Genomic DNA, 24,119 nt, shown 5'->3' on the forward strand with positions numbered 1-24,119 from the left:
CTGGTGACGGGCTGATTGGCCCCTGGCTTTTTCCTGAGGAGGGGATGGGATCACATGGTTTCTTCTTTGCTTCCACTCTGCTGCTGACCCGCCAGCCCAGAGCATGACTCAGCTCTCTGCATGTGTCTAGAGCAGTGTCTAGAGCAGTGTTTCTCAACCAGGGGTACTCGAGGAAAGTCAACACAACTGAAATTTGGAGAAAAATGAATTTTTGGTGTAAGTTTCACAGCGCTTTATTATTTTTGTACTTTTTACACCCAAATATTTCATCGCCCACCCAGCTACGATTAAGTTGTTTAAACAAATGTGTTGCAATGGTAGAAAAAAATGTTTGTGTGTCTGAACACGGTAGGTACTGGGGTACTTAATATTTTTTAAAGGGCCACTTTATACAAAAAGGTTGAGAAACACGGGTCTAGAGCTCCGGTGGGGCTCTCAGGAGCCCTGCTGGATTTTCCTCCAGAGGTTGGGGATCACGTACAAATCTCCCTTGGCAAGGGGGCAGCATCCCCCGATCCATAATCTCCCTTCCCATAGGAAACCCAGTGGGATCTTCAGATTAAAATCATGGAGGGGATCCTCAAGGAATCCATTTTGAAGCTCTTGGAAGAGGGGAAAGTGATCAGGAATAGTCGGCATGGATTCACGAAGGGCAAGTCATGCCTGACCAATCTGATTAGCTTCTATGAGAAGGTAATTGGCTCTGTGGCTATGGGAAAGTCAGTGAATGTGATATACCTTGACTTTAGCAAAGCTTTTGATACTGTCTCTCACAATGTTCTTGCCAGCAAGTTAAGGAAGTATGGATTGGATAAATGGACTGTACAATGGATATAAAGCTGGCTACACTGTTGGGCCCAATGGGTAGTGATCAATGGCTTGATGCCCGGTTGGCGGTCGGTTTCTAGCAGAGTGGCCCAAGGATCTGTTCTTGGACTGGTTTTGTTCAACATCTTTATTAATGACGTGGCTAAAGGGATGGATTGCACCCGCAGCAAGTTCGCAGATGGCACTAAACTAGGGGGAGAGGTAGATACGCTAGAGGGCAGGGATAGGGGTCCAGAGTGATCTTGACAGATTAGAGGATTGGGCCAAAAGAAATCTGATGAGGTTCAACAAGGACAAGTGTAGAGTCCTGCACTTGGGCTGGAAGAATCCCAAGCATAGTTACAGGCTGGGGACCGAATGGCTAAGTAGCAGTTCTGCAGAAAAGGACCTGGGGATTACAGTGGATGAGAAGCTGGATATGGGTCAACCGTGTACCCTTGTAGCCGAGAAGGCTAATGGTATATTAGAGTGCACTAGGAGGAGCATTGCCAGCAGATCCAGAGAAGTGATTATTCCCTGTTATTCTGCTCTGGTGAGGCCACATCTGGAGTATTGTGAAATCTCAGGGGTATGATCAGCCAATCAGGTGACAGGGAAGCCAGGAGATTATACTGGTCACCGGGGCAGGTGGCAGTCTCAGTACCCAGCACCAGAACCGTTGTCAGTTTGTATAGGGGTTGTGTCAGAAGGGGGTTGAAGGTGGGCCATGAGCTGGCTTGGCAGGTGTGCACAGGGAGATGCACAAGAGGCAGCATAAGGAGCTTTGCAGAAGGGCTGCTGTCACCTCCTGAGTGCAACCTTATGGCTCTGCCTCAGTTTCCCTCCTCCATCAGTTAACAATGGGGTCACTAGAACAGTCCAGTCCACAAGAAGCCAAACACTCTACAGCAGGGATCTCAGACTCCTGGCCCGCAGGCCAACCTTGGCTGCAGCAGTTGCACCATCTAGGGGCTGTCTGTTCCTGCCCCTTCCCACCCCTGCCCTGCCTTCTACCCTTCCCTGGCACTCTGATAGATGCAGACTCAAGGATTACCGGGGGGGGGGGGGGGGTGCATGGGGTGGCAGCAGCACTCCCCATGGCAGTGATAACTGTGGGGAAGCAGAGTGAGTGCACCTGCCAAGTGTGATCTGCTTCCCCATAGCCCCCGCTGCCATGGGGAGCATGGGGGAGGGAGGCTGACCATTGCTGCTCAAGGTGCCTGGCGGGCTGCTCAGTCCCACAGGGAATACCAGGAAGGATGGGCCCCCTGAGGGAGTGTCTGCCCCAGCATGCAGGGTGGGTGCTGCCTCCTCCCCTCTGCCCACCTGGCTAGGCTGCAGCCCCTCTCTGCGGCTCAGAAGTAGGGTTAGGGTTGCCAGATGATTGAACCAAAAATACCGAATACCGCCTCCCCCCCCCAAAAAAAAAACCCGGGGAAAAAATTCTGTTGAGGGAAAAAAAAAAGGACTCCGAGACTTATTATGAAAATAAATAAATAATAAAACAGCATGAAAACAGTGTGGCCCCTTTCAGAGTGAGTGCAGAGTTAGACTGGGGATAGGAACAGAGGAGCAGTTGAGCACTAAGACCCAGGGAAGGCATTGCTTCCTCTTGGTCTTTAGGCTTTTTGCTGGCAGCCATTTTGTGTTATTTTTCAAGCCAGAACTTAGCTTTCCCGAGGAACCAACTAAGCATAGGGTCCGGGGCCGGAGGCTGGGCCCGGGCCTGGGCGCTAGGGTTGCCAAGTGTCCGGTATTTTCGTCTCCTGGCCCAGAAAAAAAATCAGAAAATACTGGACATTTTAGGTGTCTGGTATTTTCTGAATTTTTTACCGGACAGGAGGCGAAAATACTGGACTGTCCAGGTCAATACTGGACACCTGGCAACCCAAAGTGGGGTGTGGGGTGGAACTGGGACCTGCAAGCTCCTTCCTCATCTCCCCCCCGCCCCTCAAGCCGGCACTGCTCCACTCACATGCTTGAGCTGCCTCTCGCTTTCAGATCAGGGCCTCCCTGGGTGAGCAAACCTGCCTCGCACTGCTGGATGCTAAGACTTCCCTCTGGTCAGCTTAAGAGACAATCCAGGGCAGGGCGGCTTAATTCCTGCTCTGTCCGTCTCTGCGTGGGGAACAAACGTTCAGCCAGGGGCTCACCAGTTAGCAAAGGCCGAGCATGGGCCAGCAGCTGGCCATTCAGGAGACCACTGGGAAAGGGAATCGGGCATCAATGTTTAATAGTGAGGGCGAGTGACCATGGGGGATGAGTTCTCCATCACTGGGATGGGGGGTTGGTTAAAGCTCTGTTCTGCGGGTTAGCGGGGGCAGTTCTCCGGCCTGTGTTCTGCAGGGTCATATGAGATGGTCACAACAGGCCCTTCTGGCCGTGGGCTCTCGGAATCTGCAGCCCCTGCGCTGGCAGCTCCTGCTGTCTGACTGGGGCTCTTCGGCACCCCCCTAACGAACACTAATTAATATACAGCGCCCAGCACAAAGGTGCGCTGATCCCGGGGCTCCTGCCCTGGGCTGGGGCCTCCCTCACTGCTCCCGGGTTGGTCTCCTTTGGAAATTCCAGCCTTGCAGTCAGTGGATTGGGGTGAACACAATTGGCATCTTAAATGTGGCTCATCAGCTGTTCATTAATTTGCTCCTTCTGCCCACGGTTTCATTCCTTTCTGTTCGGGAGGGCATGTGGGTCAGAGGAAGAAACACAGCCGAGCTGTAATTAGCAGGCGGGAGAGCTAGCCATGAAAGGGTTTGTGCCTCTCCAGGTCTGCTCGACCTCTCTTCCAGCTCACCGGCACTGGGTGTTGGTGGAAGGCACAATTCCGGCAGCAGGCGTTCTTTTAACAGTTCTAGTGTCAGTGCGAGAGGATTTGCCGGGCCTGCTGCACATGCAGCAAAAGGCTAGAGATCTGTCCGTCTGTTGCCGACCCGCTGATGGCTGTGGGGATGCCCGGCTTAGCTCCACACGTATCCCTACGCGCTATCTCCAGTGCAAACCAGAGCCGCATTTTATGCCAAACAGCGCCGCCAAGCAGAGCGAGCGCCTCTCGGGCATGGCTGATGTTACAGATCCCGATGAAATGCACAGAGCATGTCTGACACTTCCCTCCTGCCTTTGTTGCATAAATTGCAAGGTTTCATCCCCTTGGAGGCTAGTCTGATTTACCCCAAGAAGAGCGTCACACTTTCAGGCTGGGTCCAACTCAAGTTTATTGGTTGCAACCACGGTACGGCTAAGGAACTCAATGTTCAAATCAGAGCCGACCCCCAACATCTCATATGCAGGGGTTTTTATAGGGTTAACATCCTTCCTGGTTTAGGTGCCTTAACATGATAGGTTACTTCATTTTTGACGTTTAGCATTCCTATAGGTCAGGTTAATTTTCCAAACGAGGTTAAATACAGTGCCTACTTGCTGACTTTGCGATTACAGCTGTATTACATTCATTCACTCTTGCTGAACAATGGGCAAGCCATACTTCCCTTTTCCCTTTCCTGCTTGAGCCGGTCACAAGTTTAAAGGATGTGGAATCTATCCATATCTCTACTTAACAGAAGACTGGTTTCACCTCCCCTCGTCTCCTTATTATAAGTTATTACCTGTGACAGGCCTTGACCTTTGTCATGTCTTACTCCTATACAAATAGCAAATATATCTAAGCATTAGCAATGTATGTATATTGTACGTGCCCCTCATAGGGGAATCAATGGCTCCGGGGGATTTGACTTCCCTTTTACACATCACCTTGCAGCACAGAATTGCATTTGCAGGCTCTGTCCACACAGCACTGCTGAAATGCAGACACCTCTGGGGTGAGGGAAGTAGCTGACCAGTGCACATTGAGGGGGAGAGCAGCCACATCCTTGTGTGCATCTGTGAGTGCATCCTTGGGCGGGGGAGGGGGTGATCTTTGGAGGATCAGGGAGGGAGCAGAGATCGGCCACTCCCAAGGATAGCAGCCAGTGTCTCCACATGTAGCAAGGGCAGGTGCTCGGATACTCTATGGCTGCTATAGTGGATAGGAAGCAGCATGTGAGGCGGTGTGTGTGTCAGTTTTCACATCCCTACTTTGCTGAGAGATGCCCACTGCACCTAAACCAGTTTGGCACTTGAGATAAGTTTTAGCTCCAATCTGGCCCAGCTGGAGGAGAGCCCCATGGAGCCAGATGGGAATGTTTCATCCACTTGTTTCTCTCAAAAAGTGCCCATTTGTCCAAGCCAAATCTGTGGGTGGGATGGGCCTGGCTTCGACAGAGCCCCTTGCATAGAAGCACACGGACAAGAAAAGTTTTGCAATGAGAACTTCTGGTTACATTTGGAAAGTTCAGCGAATGGATCTGAAAATAAGGCTCAAAAGGAAAATGGACCCGAATTGCAATAAGTGTTTCAACTGGCCTGAATCAAACAAACCATCCGTCTTTTGCTTCATGACTGGTTTCCAGATTTTGACTTTTTGGCTTGATTCGAGATGGGCAAATATTTCAAGTTGTTGTAAATCTGCTACCTAGCCTTGTGTGATCCCTTGCCAGTCCCTACCCTCATCTCCTGTCCTTCCGCCACTCCAGCAAAATTCCCCCATGGCTGCAAGCCCTGTTCACGAGCTCTGCGAGGAGAGTGTAGCATTTAACGCGGAGAATTGCTCCTCCGTGCCAGAGCCTGGGCTAATTAACCAGACAGTTTATTACAGATAAGCAAAGACAGCAGTGAATCCATCAGACCCTGCATAGAGATGGACGACTTCTGCTGTTTGTTCTCTCGCAGCCAGAGGTCACCTCCTGAAAAGCAGAGACAAAAGGGGCTGCTTCCCCCTTTCCGCACGCAGGAGCTGGTAAATCTTTAACCCTCCTTCAAACGCAGCACAAGTGAGGAACAGCCAAAGGCAGTGTCAGCATGAGAGGTAGGCAGCCAGTGGGGGAGGGTTGGCTTGGGGAGGGGAGGCTTTGCTTGCACCACATTTTCTTGCTCCAATCAGCTGTTCAGGTGGGTTTGGCTTTTTCCCTCCTTTCCCTGGACGGCAACTTGCTCTCTCAGACTGGAAGGCAGGTCAGCGGGAGGCGGTGTGCCCTGGAGGGAGGGAGCGGGGCAGGGCCAGGCTGGGATGGCAGAGCTGGCTCTGGTCTCGGGTTTGGGAGCTCCCCGGATTGAGAACTACGCCCATCAGTTACGACAGAGCATCAGTCCTAGCCCCATGGAAGTTGCCAATGGAGGAGGCCTGTCAGACCGGCGAGGCCCGCTCCTGGCTAATGCACGACCTTGTGCATTTCTTACGCCTTGTCCCTGTTTAGTGCAAGGTACCCCGAGAGACGAGACCGCTGCGTCTATCTCTGAACCTATCACACAGCGGGGTGTTTTCCTGGGCGTGCCCCTCATTTTCCCAGCCTGCTTTGGGTCGAGTCCAGCCTGACCTGCTCCTTCAGCCTGGCTCAAGCCTGGCTCATAGCAATGAGATTACAGAAAGTTCAGCTCCCACCTTCTGCCCAGACTGGGCTGCTTCTCAGAATCCTCTTTCATGACTGCTCAGCCCATTCCCTAGATCAGCATTTCCCAAACTATGGGAAAAAAATACCGGGCCTCAGCATGGCTGGTGGCTGCCAGCAGGGCCGGCCTTAAGCCAATTCAGCCCCACGCCCCTGAACCCGGAAGTGCTGGCGAGTTACAGAGCTGGGGGCCCTGCTCCACTGGTTCTGCCTGGAGCCGGCGTGGGTCTCCCGCGCCAGCCCCCCCGCGCGTCCTCCCACCCCGCCCCCAGAGCGTCCCCACCGTGCGCGGCTCCTCCTCACCGCCTGCTGCTGCCCATGTGCAGCGTTGCACGTGGGCGGGGAAGATGCCTGGGCGTGACGTGATGTCACGGCCCGGGATTTTAAAACTCTTCAGAGGCATGTGGCGGGGCCACGCTGCCTCCGGGGTCGGCCTCCGGGGCCTGAGCGTGGCCTCCGGCCCTGCAATGTGGGAGTCAGAAGGTAGGGAATGGGCTTGGGTGGTGAGGCGGCAGTGGGCTTGGGCGGAGGCGAGGAGGCGGCAGTGGCAGCGGGAGGGGAAGGCACCAAGGGACAGGGTGCAGGAGAGAGAGACAAATGCCAGGGGGCCAAGGGCAGACAATGAGGGAAAGGAGGGGAGGTGTCAGTGGGGGGGGACAGGGTGATGCTGGGAGAGGAGAGGAGAGGGGAAGGGCATTGGGGGCTGGAGGAGGAGGTGCTGGGAGAAGGCTAGAAAGAAGGGGTGGGCATGAGGAAGGCCAGGCTGGAGCAAGTCGTGTGAGGGCACAGAGGGGCAGGAGGGGAATGGGGCAGAGAGTTGTGAGGGGATGGGTATTTGGGAAAAAGAGGGCAAAGTGGGCAGGGGCAGTAAGGGAAGGGGGAGGCAGCAGGAGGGTGCAGGGCTAAGGGAAGGTGCAGGTGCCAGGGGATTCTGGGGTGAGGAGGAGGGGAGAGCTGGCCACTGGAAGCAGAACTGGATGGGGGATTCAGGGCAGGCTGGGGAGTCTGGGAGGCCGGTGGAAGCAGGGCTGCCGGGGGGTGCGAGGTTGGGGGAAGGGAGCTGGCCAGGGAAGATTGGGGGGGGGGGGAGAGAAGCAGCCACCGGAAGGAGGGCTGGACGCGGGCAGCGGGGCTGGCCAAGGGAGATTGGGAGGAGAAGCGGGGGGACCTGGCTGCCCGGGAGGGGTTTGGGGGAAATGGGGCTGGCCAGATGCGCAGCGGGGGGAGCAGAGGGGAGGAATGAATTGGGGAGTGGGACTGACCCAGACATATGTAGATCTTGGGGCGCTGCCCCCGTTCCTCCCTTCCCTCCCCCCCCCCCCCCACAAAGCACAAAGGATGAGTTAGTCCGTCCCGGGGATTCTATTGTCCCCCCCCCCCACGCACACACCCCTCGAGTAGTTGCCAACTGTCTGGCTGGTAGACACACTCATGCAGCCTGAGCACATTTACCAGCCAGGCAGTTTGAAACTACAAACTGATACATCTAGTAATAATACAATTTACTAATGAGAAAATACCAGACATGTTCTACATCTGGTATTTTCTCAGTTTGTTTTTTATGTGTTTATATTTTTGGGTTGCAAAAAGCGGTACTGGAAAAAAAAAGGGTTCCAACTAAAGTAAAATGTTTGGGAAACCCTGGTCTAACCAGCTTTCTGTCTGTCTTACAGTCCGTTTATCCAATCCATATTCCTTAAGTCGCTGGCAAGAATATTGTGGGTGACCAGATCTAAAGCTTTGTTAAAGCTGGCACTGGGGGTTTGGGGAGGACCAGAAACAACTTATTTGAATATTCATCATTTGATTAATGAATATGCAAATGAACATTACCAGTCCTCCAAAAGTTCGCAAATGGATTTACTGGTCCCTGTGTCAAAAAGTTTGGGAACCCCTGGCCTAGAGACTTAGGAGCCTAAACCCCTTTGGCATCTGGTGAGACTGGCTGTGGTGGGAGAGGAAGGAGAATGAGGCCCTGTGTTGCCAGGGTACTATCCTGTGCAATCTCCTTCCTGGCCAGGGGGAAGAGCAGTGGCTTCTTTCCCTCTGTGTCATCCTGGGAGCTTGGCACCACTTGAATTAGAATGGGTCTTTCTGATCCTACTGCTCCGACTATTGACAGCCTTGGGGAGATGGCAGGAGCCCACTAGCAGAGCCCTGCACCTGTACATTTATCTGCTCCAGGTGGTTAACTAAGCCCTTTGCTCATCCCAGGCTATTGATTGGAAAGGAGCCAGAGTTAATAAAACTGCCTGCAGGAGGTAAAGGGGAGGAGGGCCCAGCCCCCGGAGTTGGACCAAGCTGCTTCGTTCATTGAAATAGGCACCTGTCTTGGTTGCAGTGAAGAAAATGGTAAATGTTCCCTTCTAAAGCAGGCTCATCAGTGTAAAATAAGCTTAAATGGGGATTCTGCAATGTTGCTGCCTCTGCTGTTTCTCTGAATGAGTCGTCTACATTTGCTGATTGCGTTTCCACCTCTGCGCTGAGCTGATCTCCGCTAGGAGGCAAGTCTGATCTCCTCACCAAACTCCCACTCAGGTGGGGATGTTCTGCTGACTCAGCCCTCCCCGTGGGCTCCCCTTCCTGCCCCGCCCTGGGTGGACAAGTGGTGTTGAACAGCTGCCGCCTGTCATCCCAGAGATGGCTGCATGGCAGTGTCTGGTTAAATGCGTCGGGCACTGTCATTGAGCTATCTTTGGCAGGATGATTGGCTGGGTCACGACTCCAGGCGGGGTCAGCGGCTCATCATTTAACTGGATCTGGCACGAAAGAAGCTAAATGCAGAGCCCCCGACATAGCGCTGTCCCTATGCCAGGGCAGTTTGTTCTTTCCATGGGATGAAGTTTGCTAGAGTGAGGTCGGGAGGATTATCCCTGTTGCTGCTGAACATCTACTGAGAACCCTCCCCAGCCCTCTCAGGTCTGGTGTTCTGCTACCGAGTTAAAGAAACAGCATCCAGTGGGGCACCAGAAGCTACTATGGCCTAGTGGCTACTGTGCTGGACTAGGGTTCTGTTACTGGTCTGCTGGGTAAGTTTAGGCAGATTTGGGTGCCTCAGTTTCCCCCTCTGCAATGGCAGTAACTGGACAGGCCTCCTTTGTAAAGTGCCGGGAGATCTGCTGATGCCCTGTGACGAGTTGCTGAGGGGAGTCTATGGATGGCCCTTGCTTTCCCAGCAGGGCAGGGCAGGTGTCAGTCTCCAGCCAGCCAGCCAGCCAGGCAGGAGGTCTGCAAGGAGGAAGGTGGGCTGGAGCGGGCGAGCGATTAAGATGGATGAGTCAGGCTTCAATTATCGATCTGCAGGTTGGCAGAGGAATAGATATTAAAATGCAAACCGACCGCAACCCCCTCAAGCAAGGGACATGGAGCGCTTTCCCGGTGCCGCGCCAGGGCTTTGTCAAACAGTTGGATGGGCCCACACGCCTCTTCTAGGCCTTTGCAGCGGTGAGATGGATTGTTATTTTTAGCCGTGATTCAGCCGGCGAGTGCCTTGGGTTTTCCACATGCCCCAGTAAATTAAACAGCCCTCTGCTACTGAGGATCACTCGAGATGATTTACTTGCCATAGGTTCTTTCGCTCCCAGGAAAAATTCATCTTTGAAATGAAGCCTCTTGTAGAAACTACAGCGACCAGGGCTGGGAGAATCCACTCGGAAGGTGAGGTCTTGATTCCTTCCCTGTCTCCCCGGACAGATGGGGGGGAGCGGGAGAAGAATCGGCTGGAGGCAACAATTCCAAAGCAGCCGTTTGCTAAGCTAGATGTGGAGGGCCTCGCTGCTGTGGGGGTCAAGTGATTTCCTCTCCCTGGCCTTGAGCACAGATGTTCGGGGCTGGAGAAGGGAATCTGGAGCCTGTCGCTGTAACAGTCCAAGTGAAACCCAAGCACTTGCTTGCTGTGCAGCGGAGACTCCATGAAGCCAGAGTGGTCTTACTGAAGCCGACCCACTTGGCATTGAAAGCTGGCTCTCTGCCTGGGAGTGACTTTTGTCAATGGGAATGACCATGAAGCCCTAGAAAGTTAGGATAGTTATTATAACACTAGCCAGCTTTTGCAAGTGCGGAAACTGAGGCACAGAAACATTTATGGCTAGAATTTTCAAAACCAGTGAAAAGTGAGGCAGATTTTCAAAAAGCGCTCAGGGCTTTTAGGTGGGGATTGGGTGCTGAGTACTGATTAAAATCGTCCCACATTTAGATGCCTAAAGAGCAACTGAACCCTTGGGAAAACTGGCCCTGAACTCTTCAGAAATCTTGGTCCCACCTGATTTGCATGAGGAAACAGGGCGGCTGAGGCACAGGTGAGAACCTACCTGTCTGGTGCTTTAAACACTAGACCAGGCTTCCTTTGTAAGCTGTGATATTCCAAACTGTGCCCCCTTTTATCTGAGCATGCGGCTGGGCCCAGGAGAAAACAAACCAACCCAATTTGCAGAAGTGGTAGGGCTGCCTTCTGTGCACTGTATTTGGGGGGGGCGTGTGCGTGTGCGTGTGCGTATGCGGAGAGGGGAGGGCAGAACACAAACTAGATGAAGCTCCTTGCATCTGCTGTCCCTGCAAAGCAATGCAGCGGGTGTGGCCTGCCTCTGCAGGACTGGGGATTTTCTTGCTGTGCTTGCAGGTGTGAATTACACCCATTCATTTAGCTGTTTGGTGGGGCACTCTGTCGCATGGAGGCCAGGCCAACAGGAGCAAAGGGCTGCTCTCTTTTGTCAGGAGACAGGTGCGTGCCTGTGTGTGTGAGAGCCTGCATGTCCACCAGTGTGTGTGTTTGTGCACACCTATGTCCAGGGCTTACATTCCTATAGAGTATTTCCCAGAGCTCATGGTGGGAGGTGTTAGAGCTCAGAGATTCAACTCCACAGGTTTGAAAATATTTACCGGAGCTGTGCTCTGGACATGAGGTGGGTCTTTGCCCATGAAAGCTTATGCCCAAATCAATCAGAGAGGTGACTGTGCTAGTCTGTATCTGCAAAGCCAACAGGAATTCTGTGGCACTTTAGAGATGAACAGATTTACTAGGGCATAAGATTCCCTGAGTAAAATCCACTTCATCAGATGAACTGCAGTGGAAGTTGGCCAAACTAGACAGTCTCTGTGCCAAAGGATACATGGACGCAAATCAGGAAAGGTAACACACATCAACCTGTAAGGGGCACTTTAACCTCCCTCAGTAATGGATTTGAAATTAGCCATCCCTCTATAAAAGCATCTCAATAACCAGTTATGAAGGGAGATAGTGTTGCATTTGCAAATGAATGTTCAGCTATCAATTTGGGACTGAATAAGGAGTGTCACTGGTTAACACATTACAAAGGCCATTTTCTCCTCTCTGGATATTCGCATCTCCACACCAAATGCTGTGACTGACCCACGTCTGCCCTAACTTCATTAGCTTCATTAATATATCTTTATATATCTACTCCTGCTTTTGTCACTTCCACTCCAATTCACCTGATGAAGTGGGTTTTACCCATGAAAGTTTATATCCTGATAAATCTGTTAGTCTCTAAGGAACCACAGGATACCTCATTGATTTGGCTCAATTTAAGCTTCTATATCTTTCCATGGTGTACATCTGCCTATGGTTCTTTGTGCGTGTCTACATATGTATTTGTGTTTCTATGTGTAATAGTGTCTGTCTGTGTGTTTGTCCCACAGGGATCGTCTAGACTATGCTGAAGTTCCAAAAGAGGAACTTGCATAGAACTTGCATATCTTCTTCCGATCTCACTTTCGAAAGCAAAGCTTTCAAAAGTGAAAGTAGTCGGGATGCATTTTTTTTTCAGTAACCCTCCCCTTTTTCAAAAAGCCGCGTAAACCTCATTCCATAGGAATTTGCATATCCTCTTTCAGAACTTGGGTGTAGTCTAGACGAGACCTAACTGTCTTTCTAGTTGTTTGTCCCTGACTGTCTGTCTGGAGTACTGCGTCCAGTTCTGGGCCCCCCATTACAGAAAGGATGTGGACACATTGGAGAAAGTCCAGTGGAGGGCAACCAAAATGATTAGGGGGCTGGAGCACTTCTCTTACAAGGAGAGGCTGAGGAATTTGGGCTTGTTTAGTCTGCAGAAGAGAAGAGTGAGGGGGGATTTGAGAGAAGCCTTCAACTCCCTGAAGGGGGGTTCCAAAGAGGATGGAGAGAGGCTGTACTCGGTGGAGATCGCAGAACGAGCAGCAATGATCTCAAGTTGCAGTGTGGGGAGGTCTAGGTTGGATATTAGGAGAAACTATTTCCCTAGAAGGGTGGGGAAGCGCTGGGCTGGGTTCCCTAGGGAGGGGGTGGAATCTCCATCCCTAGAGGTTGACAAAGCCCTGGCTGGGATGATTTAGTTGGTTTGGTCCGGCTTTGGGGAGGGGATTGGATGACTTTCAGAGGTCTCTTCCAGCCTTAGGATTCTGTGATTCTATGCCCATGTATCTCCATCTGTGTCTTTGTGTGTGCTTCAGTGTTTGTCTGACTGTATTTGTGTGTACCTGCATTTGGGTGTTTGTGCGGTGCCCAAGTGTGTGGGTGTCATTGTGTCTGACTCTGTTTACCAGCCTTACCTTGCTCTACATGAGAATGGCCCGACAGTGTCAGACCAATGGCTCTTCTGGACTAGTATCATCTTCAAGTAGTGATCAGAGCTGGTTCGGAGGGAGTGTACAGAGCAGGGCACTAATAAGTGATCCAGCCCGTTGTCCAGTCCCAGCACGTAGCAATCAGAGGCTTAGGGACGCCCAGAGCAAGGGGCTGTGTCTCTGACCATTGTGGTCAATAATCACTCATAGACTGCTCCTTCATCAGCTTCTCTAATTCTGTTTTGAACAAAGTTATATTTTAGGCCTTCACGACATCCCTTGGCAAGGAGTTCCACAGGTTGATTGGGCATTCTATGAAGGAGCATTTCCTTTGATTTGTTTTACACTGCTGCCTATTTGTGGGTGAAACTTCCCAGTGCTGGCTTGTCCCTTTTCTATGATACCTTTGTGTGTTAGCATCCTGAGGGAAAGTGCCCAGAGCCAAGTTGAGCCTCCTCATGTTTCTCCTCTGGCGTGGGGGGCATGAGAGTGCACACTGCAGAGGAGAGGGTGGGCTGCAGACAATGGGATGTTTTGCTTTTGCCACTTTACGCTATGCAGGGAGCATCGCACAGTGAGGCTGCTTCACCCCTGGGAGTCCAGGGGGGTGACTCACCAGTGTCAGGGGAGTCCCACAGGCAAGCCTTTGCAGGGCTGAGACCTAAATCTGTTTCTTGGCCACTGTTCCCATGTAGCAGTTCTACCCGTGCCTCTCCCTCCTGCCCGTCAGTGCTGTGCCACTCACCGGACAGCTGAGGAAGTGGAATCCACTTGAGCAACAAACATTAAAAACCTTCCATTTGGGGCTTAGTCTCAACCCTTCAGACCTCCCGCACCAGGAGACCCTCATGGCAGATCTCCAAAGAGCTCCTGCCCAGGTTCCCAAGTGCTTGGTATTCACAGCTGGCATCCTAGAGAGCCCCTTGGCCAAGGTGCGCTCAGTGACCAAGCTCTTCTGAAGAGCTTCCAGAGCAGCGCTTGCTGATGCACCGGAGAGCCAGGGGCTGGGGAGACTCCTGTTGGCCGAGTCACCAGCTGCAAAGGCCAGTGTGGGGCTGTCTGCAGAAGATGCTGTGTCCTGACCCACACTGGGAGGTGGGGTGGGGAGGCTGATTGTTTGTAAGCACACACTCAGAAACAAGTTCCCTCTGTAACTGTCTCTGTACAGACCCACTTGTGCGATTGCTGCATTCCTCCACCCTCACAAAGATCCCCCCACGCTCTTTCCCCCAGGCACCCCCACGTTGCCTGTTCTCATGCTTACTCCCTATTCCACACACAGACCCCAAAACACGTGCAAATATCCCTTCCAGAAACCTTGCAGTCTGTAAAAAAGGCCCACAACTGAATCCCTGTCTTACTCCTCCCCCACCGCACCAAGCAGAGCAAAGCACAGCCGTGCCGTTACCTGCCTGCAAGTTATCTGTTTAATTAGATAATTTTCCACCCCATTTATCATCAGAGCCTTAGCTCCACAAACGAATCGCAGATTGTACTGACAGCCTGGTGCAGCGCAGCCCCCCCCAGCATTGGGAAAACCATTTTCCTCCCTAATAGGCAACAGGGAGGATGCCAGCTCACAACGACTCTTTCATCTCCTTTGGCATCAGTGCCCACAAACAAGCCAGTCTCCCTGCTCCTTGCAGCCAGCACTGTGGCCATCGGCAGGGCTTATTCAGTCGCTGCCGTGGTGCTGCCTGGGTCTGCACTAGAGACAGGACGCAGTTCGCTTTCTCTGCCTCGGCTTTGTATGGGGAAGGGGTTTGCAGTGCCTCTCTCTTTGATTTGTGTTCGTCCTTTGGCTTGCTCCTAGTTATCTCAGCTCTGCAGCTAATGGAGACCAGTCATAGCCACGCCAGGGTTTGCTTCTTTTCACGCTCTCTCGTCACAGTGTTGGCTTGTGTATTATGTCCCATGTCTCATCTCCCTGAGGCCTCTTCCAGCCCACCCTCTTTGCCCTGCCTTCGATTCAAAGGAGATTTCTTTGCTAAGTACTACCAATGAATTCCTCCCCTCCCCCCCCCCCCGCCCCTTAGCACAGTTAGACACTGCATTGGGCACATAAGGGTCAAACGACTGGGTGGAAGGCAGCGGTAATGCGGCATCGGCTAGCAAGTCCTGCCTGAAGCCTCTGCATTCTTGGCAGGTTCAAACAAATGTCCCATCTCAAAACTATTCTCGAAACCGCCTTCCCTGAGCCCGGCAGAGCGCTGTGCCCATACGAACTCAGCCACGTCACAGGAGCTCCCTGGGGGCACAGGGGTCAGTCCATGTGCTGTCCCTGGCAGGAGACCTTATTTATTTACTGCAAGCCTCCTGACAGCTTAGACCAGAGATGGGGCTCCAGCCAAAACCACAGAGAGGATCAGCCTGGCTCTCAAGGGACCGTGGCCGTTTGGCTTTTCATGCGAGTGAGCCTTGGCCCCGTTGGACTGAAATCCCCAGTGCGTAAGGGGGACTTTTCCCCACGACTCCAGGCACATTGCAGAGTCCAGGGTACTGCTCAGGGCAGAGTCCAGGGCAGCCCAGATCTCCTCCCAGGTCAGCTGCAGTAACTGACGGGAGGAAATGCTGGACAGGGCCGGTTCTCCTCCAGCCTTTCCCCCTGCACCACTTCACAGACTGAGCTGTGCTGGGCCCTGCCTCTGTGGGCTGGTGTGATACAATGACCCTGCACACATTGCTACTGGGGGTGGGATTGACCAAGGCGTCTATGAGGGACGGGACACCCTGCCTGCCTGCCCTGTTCGCTGCCCACTCGCCGTGTGTGCCCGCTCCCCATGGAAATGAGTCCTTGGAGGCCTTCCCTCTTCACCCACAGCTGGAGGAGCCTTATCAAAGCTCCCGTCCCTTCCAGGCAGGATAGACCCTGGGCCGGGAGAGGAGCCACATTTCCTGCATTTTGCCAGCTGTGCCAGTAACCAGGCACCGGAATTCTCACCCCAGCGCCTGCCTGGGGCTGCCCGCCCGCGGCCTGGCTGTTAGGCGATCGGGGATAGTGAGCAGAGCTGGCTTCTCCAGGTGGCTGACAGCCCCCGGCCCCTGCAGACTCTAACCCCCCCCCGTCCAAGCATAGGGAGCGGGTGAAAGGCAGGGCCGGGCCGGCAGAGCCCAGGCGCGGCTGTGGCTCGCTCTCCTCGGGCTGCCTTTGCTCCTTTCCTCCAGCAGAAGGCAGCCTCTGCCTTTGCTATGCCGCCTGCGAGCTGCCCCTTCGCTCGCTCCGGCCTGACGTCAGCTGGGTGCCCGCTGAAGGCTCCAGCCCCGCTCGGGCTCCTGCCAGTGCAGCGGGGACCGCGGGCTCCATGGCTGCGCGCGGCGGCGGCTTCGCTCCGCGTCCCTGAGCCCCGGCGCGGCCCCCGGGAGAGACGCGCCCTGGCTCCGAACGCAACATGCGCCACGCTCGGGCTTTGCTCTTCGTGTTCACCCTCCAGATCTGCGCCCTGGAGCCCGAGACGCCTGCAGGTCAGAACGCACCCCCCCCCCGGCGCCGCTCCCCCCCCGGGAGGGGGCTCCCCATGTCAGCCCCGCGCAACTTGCCTCTCGTTCCTGGACTCGCTCCCCCTCCCCGGGGCTCCCTGCTAACTTGTGCTTCGCACAGGGCAGGACGGAGGGGAGCTGGGGATGGAAACTGTTCGTGTTGCAAGTCGCCAGCGGGCTTGGGCTGTGTGTGTGTGTGTGTGTGTGTTGCAAGTCGCCAGCGGGCTTGGGCTGTGTGTGTGGGTGTGTATGGGGGTGTGTGTGTGTGTGTGTCCGGGTGGTGCGGCTGGTGGAACCAGAGAAGTTTGTGGCTGCAGCGGGGCTGCTAAAATATTAACCACCCAGTGCTGATGCCGAAGAGAAACGCAGGCAGGACTCAAGTTCGCCTGGCTTGTAACTTCCCTCCCCCCCCCCCGTGACCCCAGCTTTTCGGGACGCGAAGTTCCCTGCCCGGGGGCGCTGGCAGGTCCCGGGTCTGTCTCCCCTCGGCGATTTGGCTGCTGCTTCTAAAGGCAGAGAAACCCCGAGCCCGGCTCCCCGCCTGTTTGGGCTGGGAGCGTTTGTGTTTTGGTTCCGCGCCGCATGGCAGCTGCCGCTTGCGAGGGGCGTGTGGGCGCTCTGCGGCCAGTGTGCAAATCCGAACGCGAAAGGGTCTAGCTGGAGCCGTGGGTCCCCCCGCTCTGGTTTCAGAGATTACGATCCTTTGTCCTGCCGGCTCCGAGCGGGCTGCGTGTGCGCGGGGCTCTCCCTCCCGGGGTGGGGAACGCTGGAGTCTTGCATCGCATTCCCGCTGCTCTGGGACCTGGGCAGGGGGTGCCCGCTTGCTGCCCGCAGCGCGATGCGGGAGGGAGACCCGGCCTGCAGTTCCCAGCAGCAGAGCAACTCTCCCCTTCCTCAGCCCCCGCCGCTGGTGGCCTGGCGAGACGCCCGGTGCCAGGCTCTCGCCAAGAAGAAGGAGCCGAACTTTGCAGCCCTGCACTCGGAGTCGGGGCTGCCGAGCCCGCAGACTTGCGTGGCGCTGGCCCGCGGGGTGTGTGCGGGGCGCTCTCTGGAGCTCCCGGCTGCCGCGTGCGCTTCCCCACACCGGCTACACTAGGACCCGGTCCTCAGAGCGGGAGGAAAGTGGCTAAAAGGAAGGCTTGTAGCAAGGCAGCGAGCGTGGCTGTGCTGGTTAAGTAGCCAGGCTTTACGTGGCTCGGCACTGAGAGTATCTGAGCTGCCACCATTAGCCCTCCCCGCCGCTATTTATATTCATCAGACACTCACCGGGCAGGGCAAGTCCAGTTACGCTGCTTATTTGAGGTGCCACATTTTTACTGCAGTTTCTCCTCTGAGACCTTCTGGAAAATACCGGAAGGTTTCGAGTTGAGGGTCAAGTTGTGGAAGTGGGGGCGCAGGATGAACTGGGTTCAGCCAAAAAGCAATTTTCTCTGGGGTAGGAGAGTCTCAACATCCTTTCCTCGCTGTTGTATTTGTGGAGAAGATGTACAGACTTCTCCCTTTTCCAAACCTGGGCCGTCTGGGTTCCTTGGTGCAACTGCATGTGCAACCTGAGCTACTGGGGGCTAGTGAAGACCCCTGCCAGCTTCTAATGAAGAGCTCAGGCTGATGTGAGCAGCTTGGTAGAGGCCAAGCATGACCATGCATGTTTACATGTATAATTGTTCTCAGGGCATCAAGTGATGTGGGAAGCAAGGTCCCTTAGATCTGCCTTTGCTTACCCACAGCAGCCAAGTGAGAGTCGGTCTATTAGGACCACAGAGCTCCAGAGCGCCAGGCAGATACCAGGTGCCCTCCTCCCTGGCTGTGTTAGTCTGATCAAGCAAGGCTTGCAACAGAGGTGTCCATTCTGCAGGCAGGGTTAGCCAGAGCAAGCTAATGACCCTCAACTCTCCCTTGGGTTCCTCGCTACTTGCCAGCCGAGGTTTGAGCCTGGGTCCTACAGGATTTCTGAGCCCCTCTGCCCTGTTCATTCCCAGTCTCTTTTTACATTCCAGACATTAAGGCGCATTTAGGGGGCTGTGGCAGCGGCAGCGTTTGCGTAACAAACCTTCTTTTTTCAGCCAGCTAATAAATGTGCTGTTAAAAGAAGGAAGAGAGATTCTCAGGGCTGAAGCTTCCTGGACAAAGATTCAGCCCACAGGCAGGCTCTTTAGAAGAGAGGAGATCAATGTAAGTGGGTGTATGTACAGTGCACACACACGCATTGTATTTCATTGTCTCCCGGTTTTGGATGCTTCTGTAGTTCCTGAGGATCTTTTTTTTTCCTGTCTGAAATTTTGCTCTTCCGTAGTTCGCACATCTGGCTGGCTTTGGTCACCCTCTGACCTTGTGTACATACTTTCCCCCCAGTCCAAACGGTAGGTTCATTAACACTGGAACTATACACTATTTTGAGTTCCTATTGGGCCAAGGCTGGAAGAGGGAACAATGTGAAGTGAATTTCGAGACAAACCCTTCCGGGAAGGACAGTGGATTTTTTTCGTTGTTTTTCAATAGACGAGGAAATTAAATAGAAAAAACTGGGCGACTCCCATATTCTGCCGAGTCATAGACATTCAGTGGAGAGGACCATTCAGACCCAGTGCAGGCTTGCTTCCTATTGTGTGTTTGTTCTGTCTTATTATAAATGTCCCTAGACCTGGGGCTCCCATGCCTCTTCTAGAAGCCAGGCTATAATGGAGGAGGAGTTGCTGTTAGGTTGTTTCCTTCTCTTACATGTAAATTCTCCCTTTTTAAATTCATCCCAATGCTCTTGCATTTGCACCCTGTGAACTACCCTGAAGAATTCCCCTCCCGGTGTTTACATCCCTAAGAATCCTACTGCTATCTGATAGCCTCCCTCCAAACACTGCCCAGAGGTGGTGCTCCAGAGGGGAATACCTGGCTCCACACTGTGGCCACAGTGCAGGGATGTTTGGTAGATGGGGGGGTTGGCAGGTTCAATAATGTGTTGCTGGTCCTGAAATGGGGAAGTTCCTGCAGAGAGGGCAGTGGAGTTGCCATGTGAAGACACAGCTGGAGTTCATTTAGCTGCAGCGATCCCATTGTCAGCTGAAGAGCTTTGGGTGGTTACTGTGGAAAACCTGCCTGTGTCCATGCGGAGGCAGCCCTTGTGTCCAAGTTCCGGCTCCCTTTATAGCTCTGTATATTGCCGAAGGGCATCCCTCCTCCTCTCCTCTTTTCCCACAGCAAAACCAGGAAATATAACGTTGGTTCACAGAGCTGGTTTTTACCTCAAAGAGGGCCAGGGGAAGGCTTGCCAAATTCGACTTATTCTCAGAACAAATGGACTCGAGCGTCAACGTAACAGGGAGCAGAGTTAGAGCCAGAGAACAGCTTGTGCTGCACAATTTGGATGGTGTATGTGTGCGGGCTCTGGGTCGGGGCCTGGTTTTGGATCTGGGATCAGGTTTGGGTTTGACCTGCTCTTGCTCCCTGCAGAATCAGAGGGAGGTAGGAATAGGGCTTTCTGTTCAGGCTCAGCAGTTGTGTCCTTGCAGTGTGAGTGGGGTGTGGATTTGTCAGCTTTTCTCTCCTCCTTCCTTGGTGTGTGTCTTCCTGGAGGCCCTGTGGGAGTGGCCTTTTAGGAGATCTGAGAAGCAGGCTTTGGAACACTGATTCTCTGCTGTTAAATTTTTATATACAACTCACTTGATAGTTTGTCTTTATTGGGATCTAATTAGAAAAAGTTTTACCAAGAAGCATCCCCCTTCCCCCTTGAGCCACATTAAAATCAAGAAATGCTGCTGTCTCCTAAATATGTCATCTGGTCCTGCTGGCTTGGGAGTGTAAACAGCCTGCGAGGCAACTGACCTGCCCAGGGAGTTGGACTGGAGGAGGAATAAACAAAACAGGAGGATTGCAGGGACGAGGGGGAAGAATTTCACAACAGGTCAAACACGGCTTTAGCTTTCTTGGCAAACGTTTGTGGGCGTGGAGCGCTGGTTTGGCTCAATTATTAATAGGGTCAGTGAACTTTTCCAGACGTAGTCAGAATGGTGGGTGTTGTAATTAAGAGGCTGGTAGAGATTCCATGTATTAATAATGATCTTCCCAAACCAGAGGCTTGATGTGGTTTTTTTCCACAACCCTTTTTACGATGACTATTTTTAAGGCTGTTAGTCCAGTGAGCACAGAATGCCAGGGCTCACAGAAAGGAGGAGCTGATGCTGCTAGTCTATTGGCTATTTCCACAAGATGGAAGCCCCCTGCCCCCCTCCCCCCAAGGATCAGAGCTCCATAAAGCATCTGAAGATGGTTGGAGAAATTCCAGCATAGTAATTTGCTGCTCCTGGATTGTAATTGAAATCTAACTCTTAATTAGTAAGCAATCACAGTTTTTCAGAAACTCTGAAGGCACTTTGTAGGCACTGTGGGCCTGATCCAAACCCCACTGAAATTAAGGGAAAGGCTCCTATTGATTATCAGAGGGCTCTGTTTCTGGTCCTGATGCCAGAAGCATCTGGCCTATTGGTTTAATAAGGTAGCAGTGGGAGTCCAGAGAGCTCTTTTGGCCCAGATCCTTCAGGGTATTAGATGCCTAAGTCATAATAGGAGAATCTAAATACCTTTGAGAATGTGGGGCTTTAACCACTCTGTGACTCAGTTTCCCCATCTTTAAATCTCAGATGTTCACCCATAATCCCATGGGTGACATGAGCTCAGTAAACTAATGTTTGCAAAGCACTTTGAAGAGGCTCTAGAAGAGCAAAAGGCTACATGCTTTTGCTGCATACCTGGCTGAAGCAAGTCTTGATAATTGCTCTAATTTTACAGATGGGGAAACTGAGGCACAGAGACGGGATGGCTCAGAGGAATTTTGACACCTAGGACCCATTGATTTCAATGGGAGTTAGGTGCATACATTTTTTGGGAGGTTGAAGTGACTTGCCCACGGTCTCACACAGTGAGTCGGTGGTAGGGATGGGAACGGTACCCCAGACTTCCTGGCTTGCAGCCTGTTAGAACACACTGACTTACAGGAGGGATATTGAATTTTGTTTAATCAACTAATCGACTAGTCCATTTTCCATCGACCAGTCGATAAACGGGGGAGCGTAATATATTTTAAAGGCTGAAGCACTGGGGGCAGGAGAGGGGGAGGAATCAGCTGTTCCTGCTCACCCTGGGTCCACCCCGATGCACTTCTGATTTTTAAATGTATTAAGAGCTGGCAGAACGTAAAAAGCAGCTTCTGGGACTGAGCACAAGCTGGGAATTAGCTGATTCCCAGCTCATGCTGGTCCCTGCTACCCCCCTGCCTCCCCTGGCCCCCTTGGAGATGGTGCTGAGAGGAACCGACTTAAAAGCCAGTTCCCTCCAGCTCCTGCTCCCCCTCTTGCTGCCTCTATCAGACTACTCGCTTACATTCTTACCTTGCAGTGCACACACCATACCTGGCTCACAGTCCTTGCCTTTAAAGGCAAACAAACCTGCATGCGGTCCACACACTGGTTAACTGATTTCACTGGTGGACACTGACCATAAAATGATGACCTATAATACCGGAGAGCTGTCCTGGGGATGATGGATGGCTAAACCATGAAGTAGCTGGGACTCCCGGCAGCAGTCACCTTGCTGGCTAACAAATGATCAAGGGGAGGGAAGGAAATGAACGCGTCCAGCTTTTGCCGAGGCACATGCTGCAAAAGGAGCCAGACTGTGGCTGGAGAGAGGGGGATGGGAAATCAGTGCTGCTTTGTGGCCTTCAGCCAGGATCCACTGGTGTTTGTGGTAGCACTAGTGTCCTGCTTGCACGCACTGCTGCTCCTAGGGCTTGATTTTTGAGAGGGGCCGAGTACTTCTCATGCCTCTCGGGTTGATTGTTAATTATTAGTCTAAGTAGCATCTAGAGGCCTCACATGAGAATCAGGACCTCTCTGTGCTAGATCCTGTGCGTGTGTGCACATACACACGTGACCCCGCACTCTCACTCACTCTCTCAGAGAATCCCTTCCACAAAGTGCTTACAAGAGACAGACTAAGGAGGGAGAAACTGAGGCACAAAACGTTGGTGAATTGCCAACGGTCACCCAACAGGTCCATGGCAGATCTCAGAAGAGACCCCAGTTCTCTCAGTGCAGTGCTCTACCAACTGGGCTATACTACCCCACACCTGCAGACACGTGAAGGATTGGGTCTGGCAGCAGGGAACAGCAAAGCCCAATTAATGCAACTGGATTGGCTTTCCTTTGTGCGGCATCTCTCCCTCCCTGTGCTATGGCACTGTTTCAGCGCTCCAGCATGTGCATGCAGATTTATTTTGCCAGATTACTAAACTCCAATAATCACATCTATAATCCACTGCAGCCTGTAATGGGATAATAATGGGGGGATTTGCGTCCTTCTCATTGTTCGCAGTGAGACAGCGACGTCAGCACGACACAGGAGGTGGAAAAGGGATTGTATTATGAGCTCTTTGGGGAGTGTAATGTGGGTGTGTGTATACACCCTTCAAACAGAACTGTCCAAAGCAGGGAGGAGTGCAGAGCTGCTCCTGGCCAGAAGCAGGAAATGCATCTGAATCTGGTTTAGTAGAGTGCTGTGCAAAGAGATGGCCCTATTTCTGTAGCTAGGTGAGCCTGGACTGTTTCAACTGGGGAGATAAAGGCAAGATAGAGCTCCAGTCTAGCTGCCAGAACTTGTAGGGGCTATTCCTGGCTGCTGTGTACCCCTGAGTGAGTCACTTCCCTGCTCTGTGCCTCAGTTTCCCAATCTGTACAATGAAATGAATGGCATTTGCCAGCATCCACAAAGTGCTTTTGAGATCTATGGATGCCGGCTGCCGGGAAGGCACAGGAGGCCCATTCTGATCTTGGTTAAACTGGTGTAAATCGAGAGGAACGTCACTGGTGTTAGAGGAGCTACTCTGGGAAAGCAGAATCTGTCCCAGAGGCTGGCGTGGCGTGGGATGGGATGAAAATAATCTGCCTTATTCCCCTGCCCACCCCCTCAAGCTCCTCCTGACGTTGACGGCTCATTAAGCCCACTTGGGGATACTTTGCTTTTCTTAAGTTCTTCGGCTTCCTGCCCCTTAGGGCTCTACTGCTTGGCTGGCCGGACTGGGATCTGTCCTGCCTCTGGCTGCATAGACAGAGCTGTTGTTCCCCTGTTGGTGTCAAGCTGGTTCTCACCCCCTGCATTTGGGGCTGGTAAAATTTGAGTCAGCTGCGCGTGCAGTGGGGTCTGGGAACCCACGAAGCTTGGCAGGCAGCAGAATATCTGTTCTGAAACAGCTCCTGACTCTGCTGCCTGTTGGAAGTTTTCTTGGCAGGCTGCAGGGATGTGACAAGAGCCCCACAGAGGAGGGGGCAGATGGAACTGGCTAGTAAATTCTCCATTCCATGAGACGGAGAAGCTGCCTTTAGTTAAGGTGACTGGGAGCTGCTGCAAATGGCTCCTCTGCAGAGTCCTGCCTGTGGTCTGCTGCTGGGAAGGGTTATCCTGCTGGTGTGGTGGTTAGCATTCGGCACTGCCCTATGGGAGGCCTGGATTTGATTACTGGTCCCAGCTTGAGTGCTGCCAGGCGGGGCTGTGGGCTCGGAAGTGCCTCTTTTCCCGCCCCACTGGGCCTCACAGCATGTATCTTGGGTTTTTGTCAGAAGCTGTCAGAATGCTGGAATCCTTTTCAGCACCCTGGCAAAGCAGATGAGTTGTTCATCACCCCATCTTACAAGTGGGGGAAACCGAGGCAAGGAGGTTTCCTTGGGGATTGGAGTGAATCCTTGGTAGACCCGGGAGTCCTGCCTCTCATTCCCCCTGCTTCAACCCAGAGAGGGCACATCCTTCTTC

At 53.0% G+C, this 24,119-nt stretch overlaps 1 protein-coding gene across 2 annotated transcripts in view; it reads left to right on the forward strand.

The window, feature by feature from the left end:
- Positions 1-16,085: 16,085 nt before the first annotated feature.
- The window catches only part of PTPRU (protein tyrosine phosphatase receptor type U), a 271,696-nt gene continuing 263,662 nt past the window's right edge, over positions 16,086-24,119 (forward strand). For both annotated transcript variants that reach the window (XM_006112017.4, XM_006112018.4), the window contains exon 1: positions 16,086-16,310. In XM_006112017.4, the coding sequence (XP_006112079.2) occupies positions 16,238-16,310 (73 nt within the window). In that variant the 5' untranslated portion in view covers positions 16,086-16,237. The remainder of the gene's footprint in view (positions 16,311-24,119) is intronic.

This window comes from Pelodiscus sinensis, chromosome 25 (assembly GCF_049634645.1).
Source record: "Pelodiscus sinensis isolate JC-2024 chromosome 25, ASM4963464v1, whole genome shotgun sequence".
Taxonomy (NCBI): Eukaryota; Metazoa; Chordata; order Testudines; family Trionychidae; genus Pelodiscus; species Pelodiscus sinensis.